Source organism: Nomascus leucogenys, chromosome 14 (genome assembly GCF_006542625.1).
Source record: "Nomascus leucogenys isolate Asia chromosome 14, Asia_NLE_v1, whole genome shotgun sequence".
NCBI classification, from domain to species: Eukaryota; Metazoa; Chordata; class Mammalia; order Primates; family Hylobatidae; genus Nomascus; species Nomascus leucogenys.
Window position 1 is genome coordinate 27,038,233 of NC_044394.1, and position 19,747 is coordinate 27,057,979.

Genomic DNA, 19,747 nt, shown 5'->3' on the forward strand with positions numbered 1-19,747 from the left:
AAAACCTGTAACGAACATATCATATCCTTTAAGACAATCCAACAGTCACTTAAATATAATGTTCAGATACACCCAAGCAACTTTGTTCTTAACCAAATCTCCTAAAATAGATTTCTCCTATTAGCAGGGAGCATGCTCCTTTAGGATCATGAGTATAGTCCCTTTGGCCATCTTAGCTCTCACATGTATGAAGAGGTGCTCATGTGAATTTAATGGGTATAAAGCAGTTCTTTGGTGAACAATAACCTAGTAGATGAGATCACAAGTGCTAATTTAAAATGCCTACTACAGTGCCCACTACATAGAAAGCTCTCTAGGATTTGTTTTCCTTCCTTCCCTTGCAACTCTGAAATAAAAACCACAAATCTATAGCCCAAAAGAATTGCACAAGACAAGGATGACTTGCTGCTAATACCTTAAATATTTAATAATTTATTGTAAAAGCATTTTGTACACCACCATTACAAATACTGAATATGGTTTTATGAAAGTTATAATTTTATAACAAAAATATTTCCTAAATACTAAGGCAATCCACCTGTTTTCTTCTTCATCTCAGTATAACAGCTAATATTAGGGTTAGAATTTAACCCTAGCAGACATGAAAATTTGGTCTCTTGGTTTATTTTTTATTTATTTATTTTTTTGAGATAAGTCTCGCTCTGTCACCCAGGACAGAGTGCAGTGGCTTGATCTCGGCTCACTGCAAACTCTGCCTCCTGGGTTCACACCATTCTCCTGCCTCAGCCTCCCAAGTAGCTGGGACTACAGGCGCCTGCAACCACGCCCAGCTAATTTTTTTTTTGTATTTTTAGTAGAGGCTGGGTTTCACCATGTTAGCCAGGATGGTCTCGATCTTCTGACCTCGTGATCTGCCCACCTCGGCCTCCCAAAGTGCTGGGATTACAGGCGTGAGCCACCGTGTCCGGCCGGTCTCTTGGTTTATAAATATAGTCAAATACATAGGAACACTGACTGGCATTTCCATGTCAAGAAACATGGTCATATGTACAGACAAGACATGGATAACCAACAAGTTTTAAAGAAATGTATACATCTCTAGTTACAGATTCTAACCAGAAATACTACAGGAGAGCTGGCAAATGACAACCACCAATACATAGATTTCTACACTCCTGAAAAAGACAACAACATAAAAAAAAATTAAGAAATTTGACATCAGGTGGACAACATCTAGGTTTTAGGGTTAATATACTGTTTCATATACTGTACAAAGTTTCATCATTGCCCCCAACCTTGGAATTGCAGAGTGAGAGCATATACAATTCAAAACACTTGCTTTGTCCCTTTTCTCATATTAGAGCTCTGATATTTTCCTAACTCTTACAGTCTCTAGAATGATCTGTCAGATTTTCACTCAACAACACTGGATCAGATCTCTTCTATACATGACCTCATCCTTCTCATGTCTCCTCTGTTTGCAGAGAGCCGGTCAAAGTCTTGGAGGTGGAAACGAACTGCCAACTGATTAACCATTTTCCTTAAGGTAAGAAATGCTGCAACAACTTGGAAAGCAAGGAAGAGAGTGAAGATGATATGTACCGCTTTTTCCAAGGGCAGAATTATTAGGCCTTCATTAAAGAACAAGAAAAGAATTAAAGGTAACTGCAATAGAAGGGTCAAAAGCCAAAAGCCAGCCAACTCAGGAACCTGCAATGACACATATCAAGAGTAATAAAAATCAGTAAAATATAGTTTCCGTTTATACAGATAAACAAGTACTTATCACTACTGTGAACCTACATTATGGGCTCTGTGAGTGATTCCGAAGGAGGATAACATGGTCCTTGTCCTCAGAGAACTTACAGTCTAGATGAGAAAACTAATTTATGTAAAACAATCCCAGAATACTACACTTTAGTGAACAATTAAGTGCAATATTTAGAAGTACAGACTAAATGCTATAAGAATAAGAGAGTGATTAGGGTAGGTGAAAGAAAGACCTCAGGGATGTAGGCTTTTTAAGTTGTGGAGAAGGAGGAAGAGGCAAAAAGGTAAGTAAGCAAACACGTGAAATTAGCATGACTGGGAATCAGCACATCAGCCTGGAATGGATGGCTGAGTGAGAAAACAGCAAAACCTACAGTAAGACAGGCTGGGTGGGGCCTTATTATGAAGGGCCTAGAAAACCACAGGAATCTTTAGGCATTATCCCTATACTCTGGTAACCATAAATGCTTAGGCAGCATGATGATGCAGAAAACATGGGCCTGGCATAGGAAGTGAATTCATAATTTTCCCCCATTTTCTTATTCAGGATCCAAATACACATGTTTAAGTAACCATGTACTTTCAAGACTGATGAGAAGAGGGAAAATATCAATTTTAAGTGTTTACTACATTCATATACTTTACATAAATCATTTCACTTAATCACAACAAACCTGTGAAGTAAATATTATTTTCCTCATTTTATATATGAGGAAACCAGGGCTCAAGAGATTAAGCAAACAGACCACAGTGACAGAAGTGGTAAAGCTGGAGTAGGCTTTAAATTCAGGCCTGTGCTCTTTCTGCCACACCTCACTGCCTTTTACTTGTTATGAAAACTGATTTCATTTATATCTATCACTGAGAGAAAGGAAAAAAGAGCTTACCTTCTCCTGTAGGTTACCCATGTAGCCCAGATACAACCGGATGGCTTCAATTAAGGTTATTAGGATGATAACAGTGATCACAATGAATTTGTAGTAGTCAGGCAAGATTGAATACTAAATGAAAAGCCAAAACGTGTTTGTAAAATCTCACGTATAGTAACATTAAGATAGAAAAAAATTATTAAGAACTTTAATTTTATTGACACTCTGACAACGTCAGGGCAGCAAAAGTATTAAAGCTTAGATTTACCTTCACGTGAAGCATCATAATGCTGCTCACCCACCACAGTGGGAAATAGTAGGTATTAAAATAAAGTGACATCTGCAATGCCAAACTGGAGACCATTTCATTTTCTACAGAAGCAATAGAAAAGGAAGAAATTATGAATCTTGGGTCTATGCCCTATCTATATATCCTATTTCCTAGAATTAATAACTATAATATTGGCTCAGTAAAACACCAAATTTTAAGCCTATTTATAATCATTGACAGTAAAAGGAATATTCATCCTAATACCATTTAGCTCAAATACTGGCTATTTGGGGGTACATTTCATATTTTTCAATTATTTTACCATTTTGCCATTACAGTCTTCTGACTTTTTTGCATATACTACTGGTATAGATTTAATGTAGAATATCAATATAAATCCTATTCCACAGATAATTATCATTGCCTCCTTTGTAGAATTCTATGTAAATAGCATATAAAATTAATGCATAAAATAAATAAAAATCTCTCACATATAAACTAATCTCATACAAAAACGGATTACCAAGATTATAATTAGACACATCTCTCTTTTCAGCATACCCTAATCTTAACCATTCTTTAAAGTCCAATTCAGTGTCGTCTTTTCCATCAATACTTCCTTCATCAGTTCCCCCACCCCAGCAGAAATACCTTTCCCCTTTAGGTACTTACCACTCTAAACTGTCAATAAGAAGTGCTAGCAAAGAACCACACTCCCCTACCCGAAAAACAGTCTGGTGTACTGAACAGATCATGGGCTTCAGAGTTCAAGCAAATCCGAGCTCCCCAAACCTCTGTGACCCTGGATGTCAGACTTGATATAAATTATTTAAGCCCTTTGAGCATCTGTAAAATAGTGAAATTAAAACTTCCTCACAGGCTGCTTATGAGAATTAGAGCCAATATAAATTATTTCATCCTAGCACTGTGCCTGGCACACTTAGTAGGCACTCAACAAATATTAGTCCTCTTTCCTTCTTCTCTTCTACTTATCTGCAGGCTGATTGCAAGCACACACCATGTCCTACCCTAATTTGAGACCCTCATAGAATCTAGCATCTTGCTTTACACGCAGTGAATATCAAATACACATAAGAATGAATTAATGAAAGCATACTGTCATAAGGACATTACTAGTATACCCATTTGTGATACATGAATTCCATTTACCTAAGGTTGATTCCATAACACTTTTTGCTTTTATGTAAGAGAGCAGGGTCCTAAATTAAGAATTTGATTTTTAAAATTGAGCCCTACAAAATACATCCGAAATTTGACTAAATTCTTAAGAGCAGACACATATATTGAAATCAGTTGCTCTACACGTAAGATTTTAAAGGCTCTAAAATAAATGTCTTAAAAACATTATTTTCTCCTTTTCTCCACAGCTGAGTGTTTTTATCTGTCACTTAATAATTTTAAAATATTAAGAAATAGTCATGGTCTCTCACAGCAAAATAGTTTCTTTTAGCTCCAAGAATATGCCTGATTATTATGATCTATTTTGCTTGCAACTGTTTATTAAATCACCACTGATAAAGGAATGAATTCTTAAAATCTGTTAAATCTGAAGACAACTCATCAGCCTAGGATCTTTTCGATAGCAACAGTACAAAGCTGTGGACATGGTAATGACATAAACTTGTTATTACAGTACAAATAAACCTACTTCCAATCCACAAAGAAGAAAATTTGGGAAAGAATAATAAATTGGGCAAGCTGAACATTTCAGTACCTTTGAGAAGAAACTGTAGTCAAATTTTGCAAAGAATGGTTTTTATTTTAGAAGTATTGTGTGTTAACATCTTAAAGGTTATGCTATGTCCATATTTCAGCAGATCAAACTTATAATCATGGAAATGAAAATCAAGTTAATATGTAAATGAACCTTAAAAGCATAAGATATAAACTTACTAAATTTTGCAAAAGTTCAAGTTGAGTTCTGTAAATGGAATTTAAATGAAAACATACAATATAAATCAGGGATAGGTAAACAACTGGTCAGCTGCCTGTTTTTGTACAGTCAATGAGCTAAAAATGTTTTTTCACGTTTAAATGGTTAAAAAAGTAATATTTTTTTCACATGTGAAATCCATATGAAATACAAATTTCAGTGTCCATAAAGTTTTATTGGAACACAGCCATGCCTATTCAATAACTATTGTCAATGGCTGCCGTGGAGACCATATGGCCTACAAAGTCTAAAATATTTACTATCTGGCCCTTTTCAGAAAACGTCTTTTTACCTTATATTATCAGACGTCTGTTAGTGCTCATTAAGCCTCATCCTTGGAACCAGAAATGTGAAAACCTAATTTTTTCACATTTTTCTCTGTACATCCTAAATCATAAAGGCCTACATTTGGGGAATAGGCAAGTGATCAAGGTGACAAAATGCAGCTTTGGGAACTGCCTTTACTTTGCTCTGTCCCTTTTAAAAATTCTCTAAAACCAAGCAGAGGAAAAGATTGATATTTCCCAGCAGAGCTGAATGATGAAAACCACATGGGTTTGGTTGACAGTGTGTTGTCTACCATCATGATGTAGGAAGAGGAAACTGTTCTGGAGGAAACTGCGTTATCACTTGTCATCAAGTTAAAGGATGCAGAAGCATCATGTTATTTTGCTACCTTATGATAAGAGTTACGTATAGGGGAGGAGGAGGAGAAGGCAGGGAAGGGGTGAGTTTTGTTGAACGCCCGGCTAGTATGGCACATGCCAGTGGGAGTAGATGGTGGTTGGAAAGGACTCATTAGCTTTTTTTTTTTTTAATCTTTTCTACGAGAAAATGGCCTTGCTTAGGAACATACTTGTTCTGCCAGGAAAAGGGAAAAGGCAAATTTGTTCCCTGGGGTGGGGGTAGGGGTGGGGACGGGAGAGGTGGGATTGCTTGGGCTGTTCCTCGCTATCCCGGACAGAAAAGCCGGGGCGAGCGCCGCAGAGGAAAAGCAACTTGGGCCTTCGCTCGCGCGGCGCGCGGGGGACCAGCCTGTGCAGCAAGGGCGGCTTTTATCTTTTTATTTTTGGGGTTTCTCCGGGGCAATGATGGGCCTTGCGGGGGCACAGAGGTCGGCCCCACCTCAGCTGCCGCGCTTGCAAGGAGCTGGGCAGGCGGCAGCATGCGCAGACCAGGCCGGGCCCGGGGCCGAAGACCGCCAGCGCCTCAGCTCCCTGCCCGGCCCGGCCCGGCCCGGCCCGGCCTGGCCCCTCCTCCAAGGCGCTCTCCGGCACTGCGGGAAACTGGCTGAAAGCGACATCGCCATTTTAGGTACGGGCAACTTCTGGACGCTCGAAAACCCACGCCAAGCCCTCGGCAGACCACACCCCCTGCGCCGGGCCTTGGTCACTCACCCGGACCCTCATTGGACTCTGGACCGGTCCAATTGGAATCACTGAACACGGCCCGGCTGAAGTTTCCCAGCCGCTGGCGCACCGGAGCCGGCAGCTCCATGCCTGGGCCTCAGTATCCCTCGCCCCCTCAGACACAGGCTAGTCTGCGGGCGCTCCGAGGCTCCGTGGTTCCCACGGCAACCGGCCGGCGCGAGGCCGGCGGGACCCGGAAGCGCGCGGGGCTGCCCGGCTGGGCGGGGTCTCGTCCGGAGCCCGCGCAACCTGGAAGGGACCGGGGCGCTCAGAGCGCGTTCCAGACCCAGGGAGCCGCGCGCCTCGGCCGTGTCTAAAACAGCAGATCCTTTAGTTCTGCTTTGAGCTCGACCATCCTAAAAACAAACCTAGACTAAGAAATTAGCTGGGGTTGGACTGCGATACAAGGGGCCCTCACATCTTGCCAGTGGAACTGTAAATCGGTACAACCTTTCTGGAGGGAAATAGGGAACGAATGCAGAGCTTAAAGAATGTCTAGAGGTGTAGGGGTGTGTGTGGGTGAGAGATACTGTGACTGATTTTTTTTAATAAAACACAGTAATGGGCAACTGATTAAATGTACTGGAGCACATACATTCAATGGAGTGTTTCAGCTGCTTATAAAATGCTTGCAAAGAATATTGAATGATATAGTTTAATTTTGTGTAAAAATAAAGCAGAAATAAAACTAAATGCGAATGAACCTAATTTAGCAAAATTCATGTGTATGAGTGTAGGGGAGGAGAGAGCGTGTGCACACTGGCTTGAAAAAAAAAAAAAGAACTAGAAAAAAATCCAAAATGTTAACAGTCGTTATCACTGGATAGTGGGATTGTAGGTGATTCAAAATTTTTTAAACATGTCTATTTTCTAGCTTTCTCTCAAATAAGATATATTACTTAAAAAAACAGTGTAATATACATACAGGAAAATTCTATACCTTTTGTAAGTAATAAATGTATATTACTTAAAAAAATAAGTGTAATATACATACATAGACAGACTGAAATCTGCATGTGTAATCAGCAACCTTTTCAAGAAACGTTATAATATTCCCAGAAACTCCCCCATCCTATTTCCTTTCAGTCACTAAACCCCCTCCTCACTCATAACTGACCTTTCCTGAATTCTAACAGCAAAGGAGAGTTTTGCCTTTTTTTTTTTTTTAAATCAGAACATTTATTGTGTGACTAATCTAATTTTTTTTTTTTTTTTTTTTAGACAGAATCTTGCTCTATCGCCCAGGCTGGAGTGCAATGGCACAATCTCGGCTCACTGCAACCTCCGCCTCCCGGGTTCAAGCGATTCTCCTGCCTCAGCCTACCGAGTAGCTGGGATTACAGGCGCCTGCCACCACACTCGGCTAATTACTGTATTTTTAGTAGAGACAGGGTTTCGCCATGTTGGCCAGGCTGGTCTCGAACTCCTGACCTCAAGTGAGCCGCCACCCTCGGCCTCCCAAAGTGCTGGGATTACAGGTGTGAGCCACCGTACCTGGCCTGAAATTCTTAAGATGAACTGGATGCTGCAACAGCTGTCCTCTTGGGTTTAGGTGGCGTTCCTTCACAAAATCCATGCCTTAACCTGCTGTACACAATTTGTAAGTGCCTCATTCGACCAGTCCCACTGCTATATTGCTTTTTAGCCTCTGCACTCCAATTATACTTTATCTTGGCTTGGGAGGGTAGCCGCGTTTGCCACAGGCGGACTTTTGAAGGAGATAGATCTTAGAGTCACAGAGCAGCACTAGCTGTGCATCTTATCGCACCACTTTCTAGATGATGACACTCCCTTTGTCATCTTGCTTCTCAGTTTTGCATATTTATATAAAAGCAATCATACTGTAAGTACTTTTTTAAAAAACTGGCTTTGTCTTCAACATTACTTTCATGAAATTCCTTCATATCATTGAGTGTAGATTCTTTTGCCTTGCTGTTTGCGATCATACCACAATAAGCTTACTCATTCTACTGTTGATGAGTGTCTGTATTTTCTAGTTTGGAGCTGTTATGAATAGTGCTGCTTTGGTGAACATATGCATGCATTTTTGTTGAGTGTATATGGAGAGTGGAATTGCCATGTCATAGGATACAAAAGACCCAGCTTTAGTAGAGGCTGCCAACAGTTTTCCAAAGTGATCGAACCAATTCCTGCTTCCTCCAGCAATGTGTGAATGTTTCCATTATTCCATATACTTCACCAACGCTTGTTATTTCTTATCCTTTCCTTTTAGCCCTTCGATGGGTGTGTGGTAAAAGTATTATTTTTACAATCAAAAGGAAAATTACACATTTATATAAATGCAAGAAGAAGATATGGGTGGAAATAAGTTCATGACTAGAATTTCAGAATAATTACACAAACGTTTATTGCATTCCTACTGCTTTTTTGGGTATTGTGCTAGGCTAATTAGGGATACGGTCCCTCCTCATCAAGAAGCACAGCTCAGTGAAAGAGTGAGAGACATGGAAACAAGTAAGTGCAAACGCTGTTATTGTAAGTGCTCTATTAAAGGACCACTGATGAAGAAGCAGTTAATTCGGGTTGAGGATGTGAGGGAAAAGCTGGTTGACTTCTGCTCATTTCAAGATGGAGCTCAGACCTGAGAATCTCCAAAAAGGCTTCTAGGACCTTCCTGAAATAGCTTAGGTGCTCTCTTCAGTGTTTCCCAAAGCATCTTCCTCGTGTTTCTTTGGTCACAGTGCTGGTCATTCTATACTAAAATTGTCTGTTTATGTGTCTGTGTCTCTTGCTAGTCCTTAAGCTCTTAGAGGTCAAGAATGGACTTTCATCTTTATATCCCCAACACTAGCACAGTGTGGTACCTAGCCAAGAGTAGGAGCTGGATGACTGTTGAGTGAGTAAAAGGAAGAAAAAGCCTAATGACCACTCTCTTGTCTTCCCTTTTTAGTTCAAGGACTTAGCCAGCCCTTTAAAAGGTTCACTTTGTAAAATGGTGAATTGGTGTATTAAAACATAGTGAATTATAACAATTTAAAAACTTTAGCAACAGAGAATCACTTTTCATCTATCAAATGAACCAAGATTTTTAATAAAGGGAACAGTGAAGTAGGAGGCCTCAGGCTCAGCTGTTGAATTATAATTTGGCCAACCGCATTGAGACAAGCAATCGGCAATATATAGAAATAGCCTTTAAAACGTTCCTGCCTCCTTTAACACAATAATTTAAATCTTAAGACCCTGTTTGAGGAAAATAATCATAGAAACAAAGTTTTATACACCAAATGCTTCTCCAACATTATTGACAATTGTTTAGAAAAGAGAGAGGGGAGTGGGCATTTGAAGTGCCCAGCCACAGGGCCTCGTTAAGCAGATTACGATATTTATGGCAAGGTGTTGGGCTGCAGTAGAAAGAATGTCCTTGGAAGCTGAGAGGGCAAGGTTCAAATACCCTAAAATTCTCGATGTACCACTTAAGAGCTGTGTGACTGATTTCAGGTACTTGTTTTGTAAAGTAAAAATAATGATATCTTACTGTTCTGGTTGATGTGAATATTATATCATTAAGGCTCTCTATACATGATAGCTACCACTTACACATCAATTAAAATGAAGTTTATGAAGAAGCAACACCTAGAGTGGAGTCAAATAATGCTGGTATTTAATTTTGTGAATTCAACTGGACCTGCTGTAATAATACCTCTATTGCTTTCCTAATAAAGACAGTGGAAGCAGTTAAGCATTAAAGCAGTCCATTATGTTAACCAAAAACCTATGTAAATTCTTATGAAAAACCTGAGTGAATTATTTTAAAGATATTTTCCCCTGGCATTGAGAAAAGATGTAAGATACCTTCTTCAGATTGTAATTATTTTATCAAAATCCTGGAGGAAAAAAAATTGATAGAATTATGGGTATTTTTCCTTCTAATTTTATTTTTCAAATTTCCTATATGAGCATACATTTTCTAGTTAGAAAAAAATCTTGTTAAAAATAAATTGAGAGGAAGAGGCAATGATGATGCAAAAACATTAGAGAAGATAATTTGAGAGGAAAAAAAATGTGGTCTGGAATGAGTCCTGCCATTATTGATGTGTCATAAATGGTCCAAGGGGCTCAAAAAAACTTTCCAATGTTATCTTATTAGTTGATGCTCCCAATATTTATAGGCAATTACATTAGAAATACTAAAGGAGATCCTTCAGTGTTTCACTAATGTGATTGCCTATACAGGAGGGGATCCACATTCATGAAAAATGAAGAATCATATGATTTGGGTTTCCTATCGTCTAGACCTACTACTTACTTAGGATCTAAAGAAAGAAGTATGGGCCAGGCACGGTGGCTCACACCTGTAATCCCAACACTTTGGGAGGCCAAGACAGGCTGATCACAAGGTCAGGAGTTCGAAACCAACCTGCCCAATATGGTGAAACCCCATGTATACTAAAAATACAAAAATTAGCTGGGTATGGTGGCGGGCCCCCGTAGTCCCAGCTACTTGGGAGGCTGAGGCAGGAGAATTGCTTGAACCTGGGAGGCAGAGGTTGCAGTGAGCTGAGATCATGCCACTGTACTCCAGCCTGGGTGACAGGTGAGACTCCATCTCAAGAAAAAAAAAAGTATGGAATCTCTGTACTTAAAATCATGAGAATCATTTTAGGTTAATGAATAGTCCTATCAAGTTTAAACTGCTTAGTTCTTATACCAGTATTGATGTTCAGAGTAATAGCTGTTTCTATAATAGTTGTTTAATGTATTTCTTGGGGTTTAATTACATTTATTGTTTGCTTATTTGTTTTCACAAACATTTTGAGACTGATGCAATGATTAGCTTCCCTTTGATAAGGGACCATGTTGTCTGGTAATAATGTATTATCTTATATGACAAGAAACTGATTTGGGGAGTTATTTATTTATTGAGATAGGGTCTGACTGTGTTGCTCAGGCTGGAGTGTAGTGGTGCAATCATAGCTCACTATAGCCTCAATCTCCTGGGCTCAAGTGATCCATCCACTTCAGTCTCTCTAATAGCTGGGACTACCGGGGTATACCACTGCACCCAGCTAATTTTTTTCTATTTTGTAGTGACAAGGTCTCCCTATGTTGCCTAGGCTGGTCTCCAACTCCTGGGCTCAAATGATCCCCCCACCTTGGCCTCCCAAAGTGCCAGGATTACAGGCATGAGCCACCACACCTGACCTGAGTTATTTAAATTACTCCTTGGCATAAAAAAAATTATTTCCACTTGATACTAATAAAGAGTTTAGAAATATTTTTAAGTAAATATGTCATTCAGTTTATTGCTTTAAAATGAACTGACAGACATTTCTCAGAGTCTAGATAAATTTAAAAGATTATATATTTGGGTATAATATATAATTATGATGATTATATGATTCCACATCGGCATCCACATTAAAAAAATCTTACTCCAAATTACCCGAAATGTAATCTTATAATCCTCAAATTGTTAATGGATAATCAAATATTTTTTGATACAAGTCCCTGGTACAATATATTCTATTCACAGCACTTCTCAAAGGTTTATAAGAAAGAATCAGGCTATGAATTATACAGAAAGCAAAATCTCATGAAAGGAATTTTTATACTATATTAAGTGATATCTCAAGGCTGACTTTAATATTTTGTCTTCAAAGACATCTCCATTGAGAATTTTCATTAGAAAATTCTTTCCCCTTTAAAATACTGTTTATATAATAGTTTTTTGGTTCGGTGGCATTTGTGTTGGTCTACCACATTGCTCACCTGCTATATCAAGCAGCTGCTCCATGCGTCAACCATGTGGGAGATGGGAATGTCAAGCCGAGGGAAGAAAATCAGTAAAGCGAAAACCTGCTTAAGGAAACCTCAGATCTGGCAAGTGAATTATGATACTGATTAGAAGCAGGTGGTCATTTTACTGAATAAGTAACATGTTCCATTTTTAGTAGTGATGTCTTACTGAACTAAAAATATTTAATATATTACACTGTGTAAAGTATAAATTATGTTCCCCTTTCTGGAAGAAAATTGACCTGTTATTGACTGTAATAAAATATTGCTTTCCCCACAGAAAATATTGATACATTGTTCACTGTTCCCTCTGGCTTATTTTAAATTGTGGTTCTGTGCTTCTAACAAACAGTATGCTTTGTTTTCAACAGTATACTGTGCATTGCTTAGCTATGTTCAATTTTGATCCTCAATCACATCAAGATTGTAAGAATAGAAATGTTATAAATAGACAAATTAGTACTAAAATGAAAGGTGTACACATAGGTAAAGAGTTCAAATACATTTGAATTATTTATTATACTTAGGTAGCTGAATAATAAAATTCTCCCAATTTTCTTGAAGGTGTTTGCTTTGCAAAATAGAAAATCATTGCCATTATTCTTGTATCCCATTTCCTTTCCCACTGTATTTTTGGTTACTGCAGAATTGTTCTTATTATTTTTTTCCAACATGGTATGAAGATTGATAGAAGTTCAAGCTGATCAGAGACAAGTGTAATAAGATGTCAACAGGGATGTTCTCTGATCCCTGACTAAGGTTCAAAGCTGTGCACAGAAGGGGGTAAGTTCACGTATTCTAAGTTGAGAGACCACCTATAGTTAGGCCAGCCTACTAAGAAATGTTGATACAGGGAAACAGTCCTACCACAAACGTTTCCCAAACTACCCTATTCGTACTCATGGAAGTATAAGGAAAGGGTGGGTAGAGAGGAGGTTAGCCTTTTGTGAAGTACAATGTTCATAAGGATAATCTCTTCCCTTCCTTCACCCCATTCTCACTGTAAGGGAGAAGATGGAAGCACTTCTTCCCCTCAAAGTCTAGCAAGGAGCCCTCAGGAAAATTACCTATAACGCTTAGAAATGCCTAAGCATCCCCCCTCTACAAGGTAGGAGATTGGTGATCATCTCATCTCTGACCTCTTCTGGACCAGCTGACTGCTCTGTGCTTGCAGAGCAAGGAGGGGACATAGAGAGATGGCCTAGCTAAGAGAGGAGGCACCACAATAGCCCATATTCCTATCTCCAAGAGAGGCTGCTAGCTGGACCCCTCACAGGAGAGGTCAAGTAGGTGCAAGGTGTATATCTCAAGGAACTGGACAGTGGGGAGGACCCCCAATGACCTTTGCCAATGAGGGAGCCAGTACTTGGATTCTCTCCAGTATAGAAGACATTGAAAGTCTGACAGGACTAACTAAAGAAGCAGCAACATCCTACAGAGAAGAAATTGCAACCTTTCTAGGAAGCCATATGAAATTATCTACTTCCCTATTCTTTTTTTTTTTTTTATGATACTTTAGGTTTTAGGGTACATGTGCACAATGTGCAGGTTTGTTACATATGTATCCATGTGCCATGTTGTTTTGTGGCACCCATTAACTCGTCATTTAGCATTAGGTATATCTCCTAATGCTGTCCCTCCCCCTCCCCCAACCCCACAACAGTCCCCGGAGTGTGATGTTCCCCTTCCTGTGTCCATGAGTTCTCATTGTTCAATTCCTACCTATGAGTGAGAACATGCGGTGTTTGGTTTTTTGCCCTTGCGATAGTTTACTAAGAATGATGTTTTCCAGTTTCATCCATGTCCCTACAAAGGATATGAACTCATCATTTTTTATGGCTGCATAGTATTCCATGGTGTATATGTGCCACATTTTCTTAATCCAGTCTATCGTTGTTGGACATTTGGGTTGGTTCCAATTCTTTGCTATTGTGAATAGTGCTGCAATAAACATACGTGTGCATGTGTCTTTATAGCAGCATGATTTATAGTCCTTTGGGTATATACCCAGTAATGGGATGGCTGGGTCAAATGGTATTTCTAGTTCTAGATCCCTGAGGAATTGCCACACTGACTTCCACAATGGTTGAACTAGTTTACAGCCCCACCAACAGTGTAAAAGTGTTCCTATTTCTCCACATCCTCTCCAGCACCTGTTGTTTCCTGGCTTTTGAATGATGGCCATTCTAACTGGTGTGAGATGGTATCTCACTGTGGTTTTGATTTGCATTTCTCTGATGGCCAGTGATGATGAGCATTTTTTCATGTGTTTTTTGGCTGCATAAATGTCTTCTTTTGAGAAGTGTCTGTTCATGTCTTTCGCCCACTTTTTGATGGGGTTGTTTGTATTTTTCTTGTAAATTTGTTTGAGTTCATTGTAGATTCTGGATATTAGCTCTTTGTCAGATGAGTAGGTTGCAAAAATTTTCTCCCATTCTGTAGGTTGCCTGTTCACTCTGACGGTAGTTTCTTTTGCTGTGCAGAAGCTCTTTAGTTTAATTAGATCCTATTTGTCAATTTTGGCTTTTGTTGCCATTGCTTTTGGTGTTTTAGACATGAAGTCCTTGCCCACGCCTATGTCCTGAATGGTATTGCCTAGGTTTTCTTGTAGGATTTTAATGGTTTTAGGTCTAACATTTAAGTCTTTAATCCATCTTGAATTAATTTTTGTATAAGGTGTAAGGAAGGGATCCAGTTTCAGCTTTCTACATATGGCTAGCCAGTTTTCCCAGCACCATTTATTAAATAGGGAATCCTTTCCCCATTTCTTGTTTTTGTCAGGTTTGTCAAAGATCAGATAGCTGTAGATATGCGGCATCATTTCTGAGGACTCTGTTCTGTTCCATTGGTCTATGTCTCTGTTGTGGTACCAGTACCATGCTGTTTTGGTTACTGTAGCCTTGTAGTATGGTTTGAAGTCAAGTAGCGTGATGCCTCCAGCTTTGTTCTTTTGGCTTAGGATTGACTTGGCGATGCGGGCTCTTTTTTGGTTCCATATGAACTTTAAAGTAGTTTTTTCCAATTCTGTGAAGAAAGTCATTGGTAGCTTGATGGGGATGGCATTGATTCTATAAATTACCTTGGGCAGTATGGCCATTTTCATGATATTGATTCTTCCCTATTCTTGCCCTAATATCAGAAAGGAAGCAACCGAAAGAGAGGGAAGGATGTAAAGAGCAGAGCACCTGCCACTCCACCTTCACACACACATGCACTCCAAGCCACTAGCAGTAGACATCTACTTTTGGACAAGTCTGGAGGTAAAGGAGGAAAAGGAAGGGAGGAAAAAACAATTTTAAATCTCATTTGAAGCTTAACTTGAACAAAACGGAGCCTTACATGCTGGAATGAGATGATCCTAATAACTTGAAGAGGTTAGTAAATGGAATCAAGCCAGGGTGTGATTAAAAGAGTTGACACCCAGAAAAAAAAAAAAAAAAAGGGGGTGGCATATAGTGGGTGGATTTTTTTTTTTTTTTTTTTTTTGAGATGGAGTCTCGCTCTGTCACCCAGGCTGGAGTGCAGTGGCGTGATCTCAGCTCACTGCAAGCTCCGCCTCCCGGGTTCATGCTCTCCTGCCTCAGCCTCCGGAGTAGCTGGGACTACAGGTGCCTGCCACCACACCTGGCTAATTTGTATTTTCGGTAGAGATGGGATTTCACGGTGTTAGCCAGGATAGTCTCGATCTCCTGACCTCGTGATCCTCCCGCCTCGGCCTCCCAAGAAGCTGGGACTACAGGCATGAGCCACCGCACCCGGCCCATGGTGGGTGGATTTTAAGAAAATAAAGCTATTTCATATTTATGCCCCCAATGAATTGAGAATCCTCAAGAAAGTAGTCACATAATCCATCAGAGTTCTGATTTTTAGAGGGGGATGGCATGATCAATTCTGAATAACAGACAGATGAGATGGATATCAATTCAAGCAAGGAAATAGAATTGTTTTATTTTTTAGGAAAACATTTTTTTCTTTTAATTGAAGTAAGACATGCACACAAAAAAGTGCACAGATCAGAACTGTAGAGGTCCACGAATTTTGCTCAAGTGAACCCACCTGTGTAACCAGCACCCAGCTCAGGAAATAGAACACTACCAACGCTTCCAAACCCCCTGCTTATGTTGCCTCTTGGTCATCAGCCCTCTCACACTCCCAAAGTCACACTATCTTGATTTCTATACCTGTAGATTAATTTTATACCTGATTTTATTTTTCTGTAAATGAAGTCCTACATTTTTTGCCTTTCATGTTTGCTTCTTTCACTCAACATTACAGTTGTGAGATTCATCCATGCTGTTATGTGTTGCAGTAGCCTGTTTGTTCCATTGCAGCACAATATTGTTTGAATGTACCATGAATTTTATTTATACAAATGGTAATGGAAAAAAAATTGTATCCAGTTTGGGCTACTGCAGAGTGCTATTGGACTTGGTTGCTTATATTTTACTTACGACTGTCACGGTTACATTCATGAGAGAGATTGACCTGTAATTTTTCTTCCTTGCGATACTCTTGCCAGCTTTGGGCATCAGGGTTGTACTGATCTCATAAAATTGTTGGAAATTATCCCTCTTTTTCTGTTCTCTGGAAGAGTTTGTGGTAAGGTTGATGTTTTTCTTTGTAATGTGTCTGGAAGAATTCACCAGAGGAGCCATCAGTGCCTGGAGCTTTCTTTGTGGGAAGGTTATGAATTTAATTTTTGTTTATAGGTATATAGCTCTTCAGATTTTTTTTTTACCTTTTTTTCCCCCAATCTGATAAGTTGTATGTTTCTAAGAATTCATCCATTTCGGCTGGGTGTGGTGGCTCACGCCTGTAATCCCAGCACGCTGGGAGGCCGAGGTGGGCGGATCACTTGAGGTCAGGAGTATGAGACCAGCCTGGCCAATATGGTGAAACCCCGTTTCTACTAAAATACAAAAATTAGCTGGGTGTGGTGGCAGGTGCCTGTAGTCCCAGCTACTCAGGAGGCTGAGGCAGGAGAATTGCTTGAATCCGGGAGGTGGAGGTTGTAGTGAGCCGAAATCGTGCCATTGCACTCCAGCCTGGGTGACAGAGTGAGACCCTGTCTCAAAAAAAAAAAAAATTATTCATTTCACTGGCATGCAGTTGCTTATAATTTCTTCTTATTGTTATATTCTTAATGCTGATAGGATCTATATTGAGGGCTCCCCTTTCTTTCCTGAAATTGGTTATTTGTACCTTCTCTCTTTTTTTTTTCCATTGGTCAGTGTTGACAGAGGTTTGTCAATTGTATTAGTTTTTTCAAAAAACCAGTATTAGGCTTCTTGGTTTTCTCTATTGTATATTTGTTTTCCATTTCATTAATTTCTTTTTTTTTAATTATACTTTAAGTTCTAGGGTACATGTGCACAATATGTAGGTTTGTTACATATGTATACATGTGCCATGTTGGTGTGCTGCACCCATTAACTCATCATTTACATTAGATATATCTCCTAATGCTATCCCTCCCTGCTCCCCCAACCCCATGACAGGCCCCGGTGTGTGATGTTCCCCACCCTGTGTCCAAGTGTTCTCATTGTTCAATTCCCACCTATGAGTGAGAACATGCGGTGTTTGGTTTTCTGTCCTTGCGACAGTTTGCTGAGAATGATGATTTCCAGCTTCATCCATGTCCCAGAAAGGACATGAACTCATCCTTTTTTATGGCTGCATAGTATTCCATGGTGTATATGTGCCACATTTTCTTAATCCAGTCTACATTGATGGACATTTGGGTTGGTTCCAAGTCTTTGCTATTGTGAATAGTGCCACAGTAAACATACGTGTGCATGTGTCTTTATAGCAGCATGATTTATAATCCTTTGGGTATATACACCCAAAGGATTGGGTATATACCCAGTAATGGGATGGTTGGGTCAAATGGTATTTCTTGTTCTAGATCCTTGAGGAATCGCCACACTGTCTTCCACAATGGTTGAACTAGTTTACAGTCTCAACAACAGTGTAAAAGTGTTCATATTTCTCCACATCCTCTTCAGCACCTGTTGTTTCCTGACTTTTTAATGATGGCCATTCTAACTGGTGTGAGATGGTATTTCATTGTGGTTTTGATTTGCATTTCTCTGATGGCCAGTGATAATGAGCATTTTTTCATGTGTTTTTTGGCTGCATAAATGTCTTCTTTTGAAAAGTGTCTGTTCATATCCTTCACCCACTTTTTGATGGGGTTGTTTGATTTTTTTCTTGTAAATTTGTTTAAGTTCTTTGTAGATTCTGGATATTAGTCCTTTGTCAGATGGGTAGATTGAAAAATTTTCTCCGATTCTGTAGGTTGCCTTTTCACTCTGATGGTAGTTTCTTTTGCTGTGCAGAAGCTCTTTAGTTTAATTAGATCCCATTTGTCAATTTTGGCTTTTGTTGCCATTGCTTTTGGTGTTTTAGATATGAAGTCCTTGCCCATGCCTATGTCCTGAATGGTATGGCTTAGGTTTTCTTCTAGGGTTTTTATGGTTTTAGGTCTAATATTTAAGTCTTTAATCCATCTTGAATTAATTTTTGTATAAGGTGTAAGGAAGGGATCCAGTTTCAGCTTTCTACATATGGCTAGTCAGTTTTCCCAGCACCATTTATTAAATAGGGAATCCTTTCCCCAGTTCTTGTTTTTTTCAGGTTTGTCAAAGATCAGATCGTTGTAGATGTGTGGTATTATTTCTGAGGGCTCTGTTCTGTTCCATTGGTCTATATCTCTGTTTTGGTACCAGTACCATGCTGTTTTGGTTACTGTCGCCTTGTAGTATAGTTTGAAGGCAGGTAGTGTGATGCCTCCATCTTTGTTCTTTTGGCTTAGGGTTGTCTTGGCAATGCGGGCCCTTTTTTGGTTCCATATGAACTTTAAAGTAGTTTTTCCCAATTCTGTGAAGAAAGTCATTGGTAGCTTGATGGGGATGGCATTGAATCTATAAATTACCTTGGGCAATATGGCCATTTTCATGATAGTCATTCTTCCTATCCGTGAGCATGGACTGTTCTTCCATTTGTTTGTGTCCTCTTTTATTTCACTGAGCAGTGGTTTGTAGTTCTCCTTGAAGAGGTCCTTCACATCCTTTGTAAGTTGGATTCCTAGGTATTTTATTCTCTTTGAAGCAATTGTGAATGGGAGTTCACTCATGATTTGGCTCTCTGTTTGTCTGTTATTGGTGTATAGGAATGCTTGTGATTTTTGCACGTGGATTTTGTATCCTGAGACTTTGCCGAAGTTGCTTATCAGGTTAAGGAGATTTTGGGCTGAGACGATGGGATTTTCTAAATATACAATCATGTCATCTGCAAACAGGGACAATTTGACTTCCTCTTTTCCTAATTGAATACCCTTTATTTCTTTCTCCTGCCTGATTGCCCTAGCCAGAACTTCCAACACTATGTTGAATAGGAGTGGTGAGAGGGCTTCCCTGTCTTGTGCCAGTTTTCAAAGGGAATGCTTCCAGTTTTTGCCCATTTAGTATGATATTAGCTGTGGGTTTGTCATAGATAGCTCTTATTATTTTCAGATACGTCCCATCAATACCTAGTTTCTTTAGTGTTTTTAGCATGAAGTGCTGTTGAATTTTGTCAAAGGCCTTTTCTGCATCTATTGAGATAAGCATGTAGTTTTTGTCTTTGTTTCTGTTTATATGATGGATTACGTTTATTGATTTGCATATGTTGAACCAGCCTTGCATCCCAGGGATGAAGCCCACTTGATCATGGTGGATTAGCTTTTTGATGTGCTGCTGGATTTGGTTTGCCAGTA

At 39.5% G+C, this 19,747-nt stretch overlaps 1 protein-coding gene and 1 pseudogene across 3 annotated transcripts; both read right to left on the reverse strand.

Annotated features, from left to right (window-relative positions):
- Positions 1-402: 402 nt before the first annotated feature.
- Positions 403-6,400, reverse strand: TMEM17 (transmembrane protein 17). 3 transcript variants are annotated; one of them, XM_003262439.3, is made up of 4 exons: positions 6,223-6,400; positions 2,869-2,972; positions 2,619-2,732; positions 403-1,671 (listed from the first exon to the last, which is right to left on the reverse strand). In XM_003262439.3, exons 1-4 carry the CDS (start codon positions 6,320-6,322, stop codon positions 1,393-1,395), a joined length of 597 nt encoding a protein of 198 aa, XP_003262487.1. In that variant the 5' UTR covers positions 6,323-6,400; the 3' UTR covers positions 403-1,392. The 3 variants fall into 3 exon arrangements, with proteins under 3 accessions (XP_003262487.1, XP_030683620.1, XP_030683619.1); XM_030827760.1 differs by lacking the exon at positions 6,223-6,400 and adding an exon at positions 3,594-3,774; XM_030827759.1 differs by lacking the exon at positions 6,223-6,400 and adding an exon at positions 3,544-3,774.
- A 1,328-nt stretch (positions 6,401-7,728) lies between these two features.
- On the reverse strand, positions 7,729-8,034 carry LOC115838334 (annotated as a pseudogene).
- Positions 8,035-19,747: the final 11,713 nt, after the last annotated feature.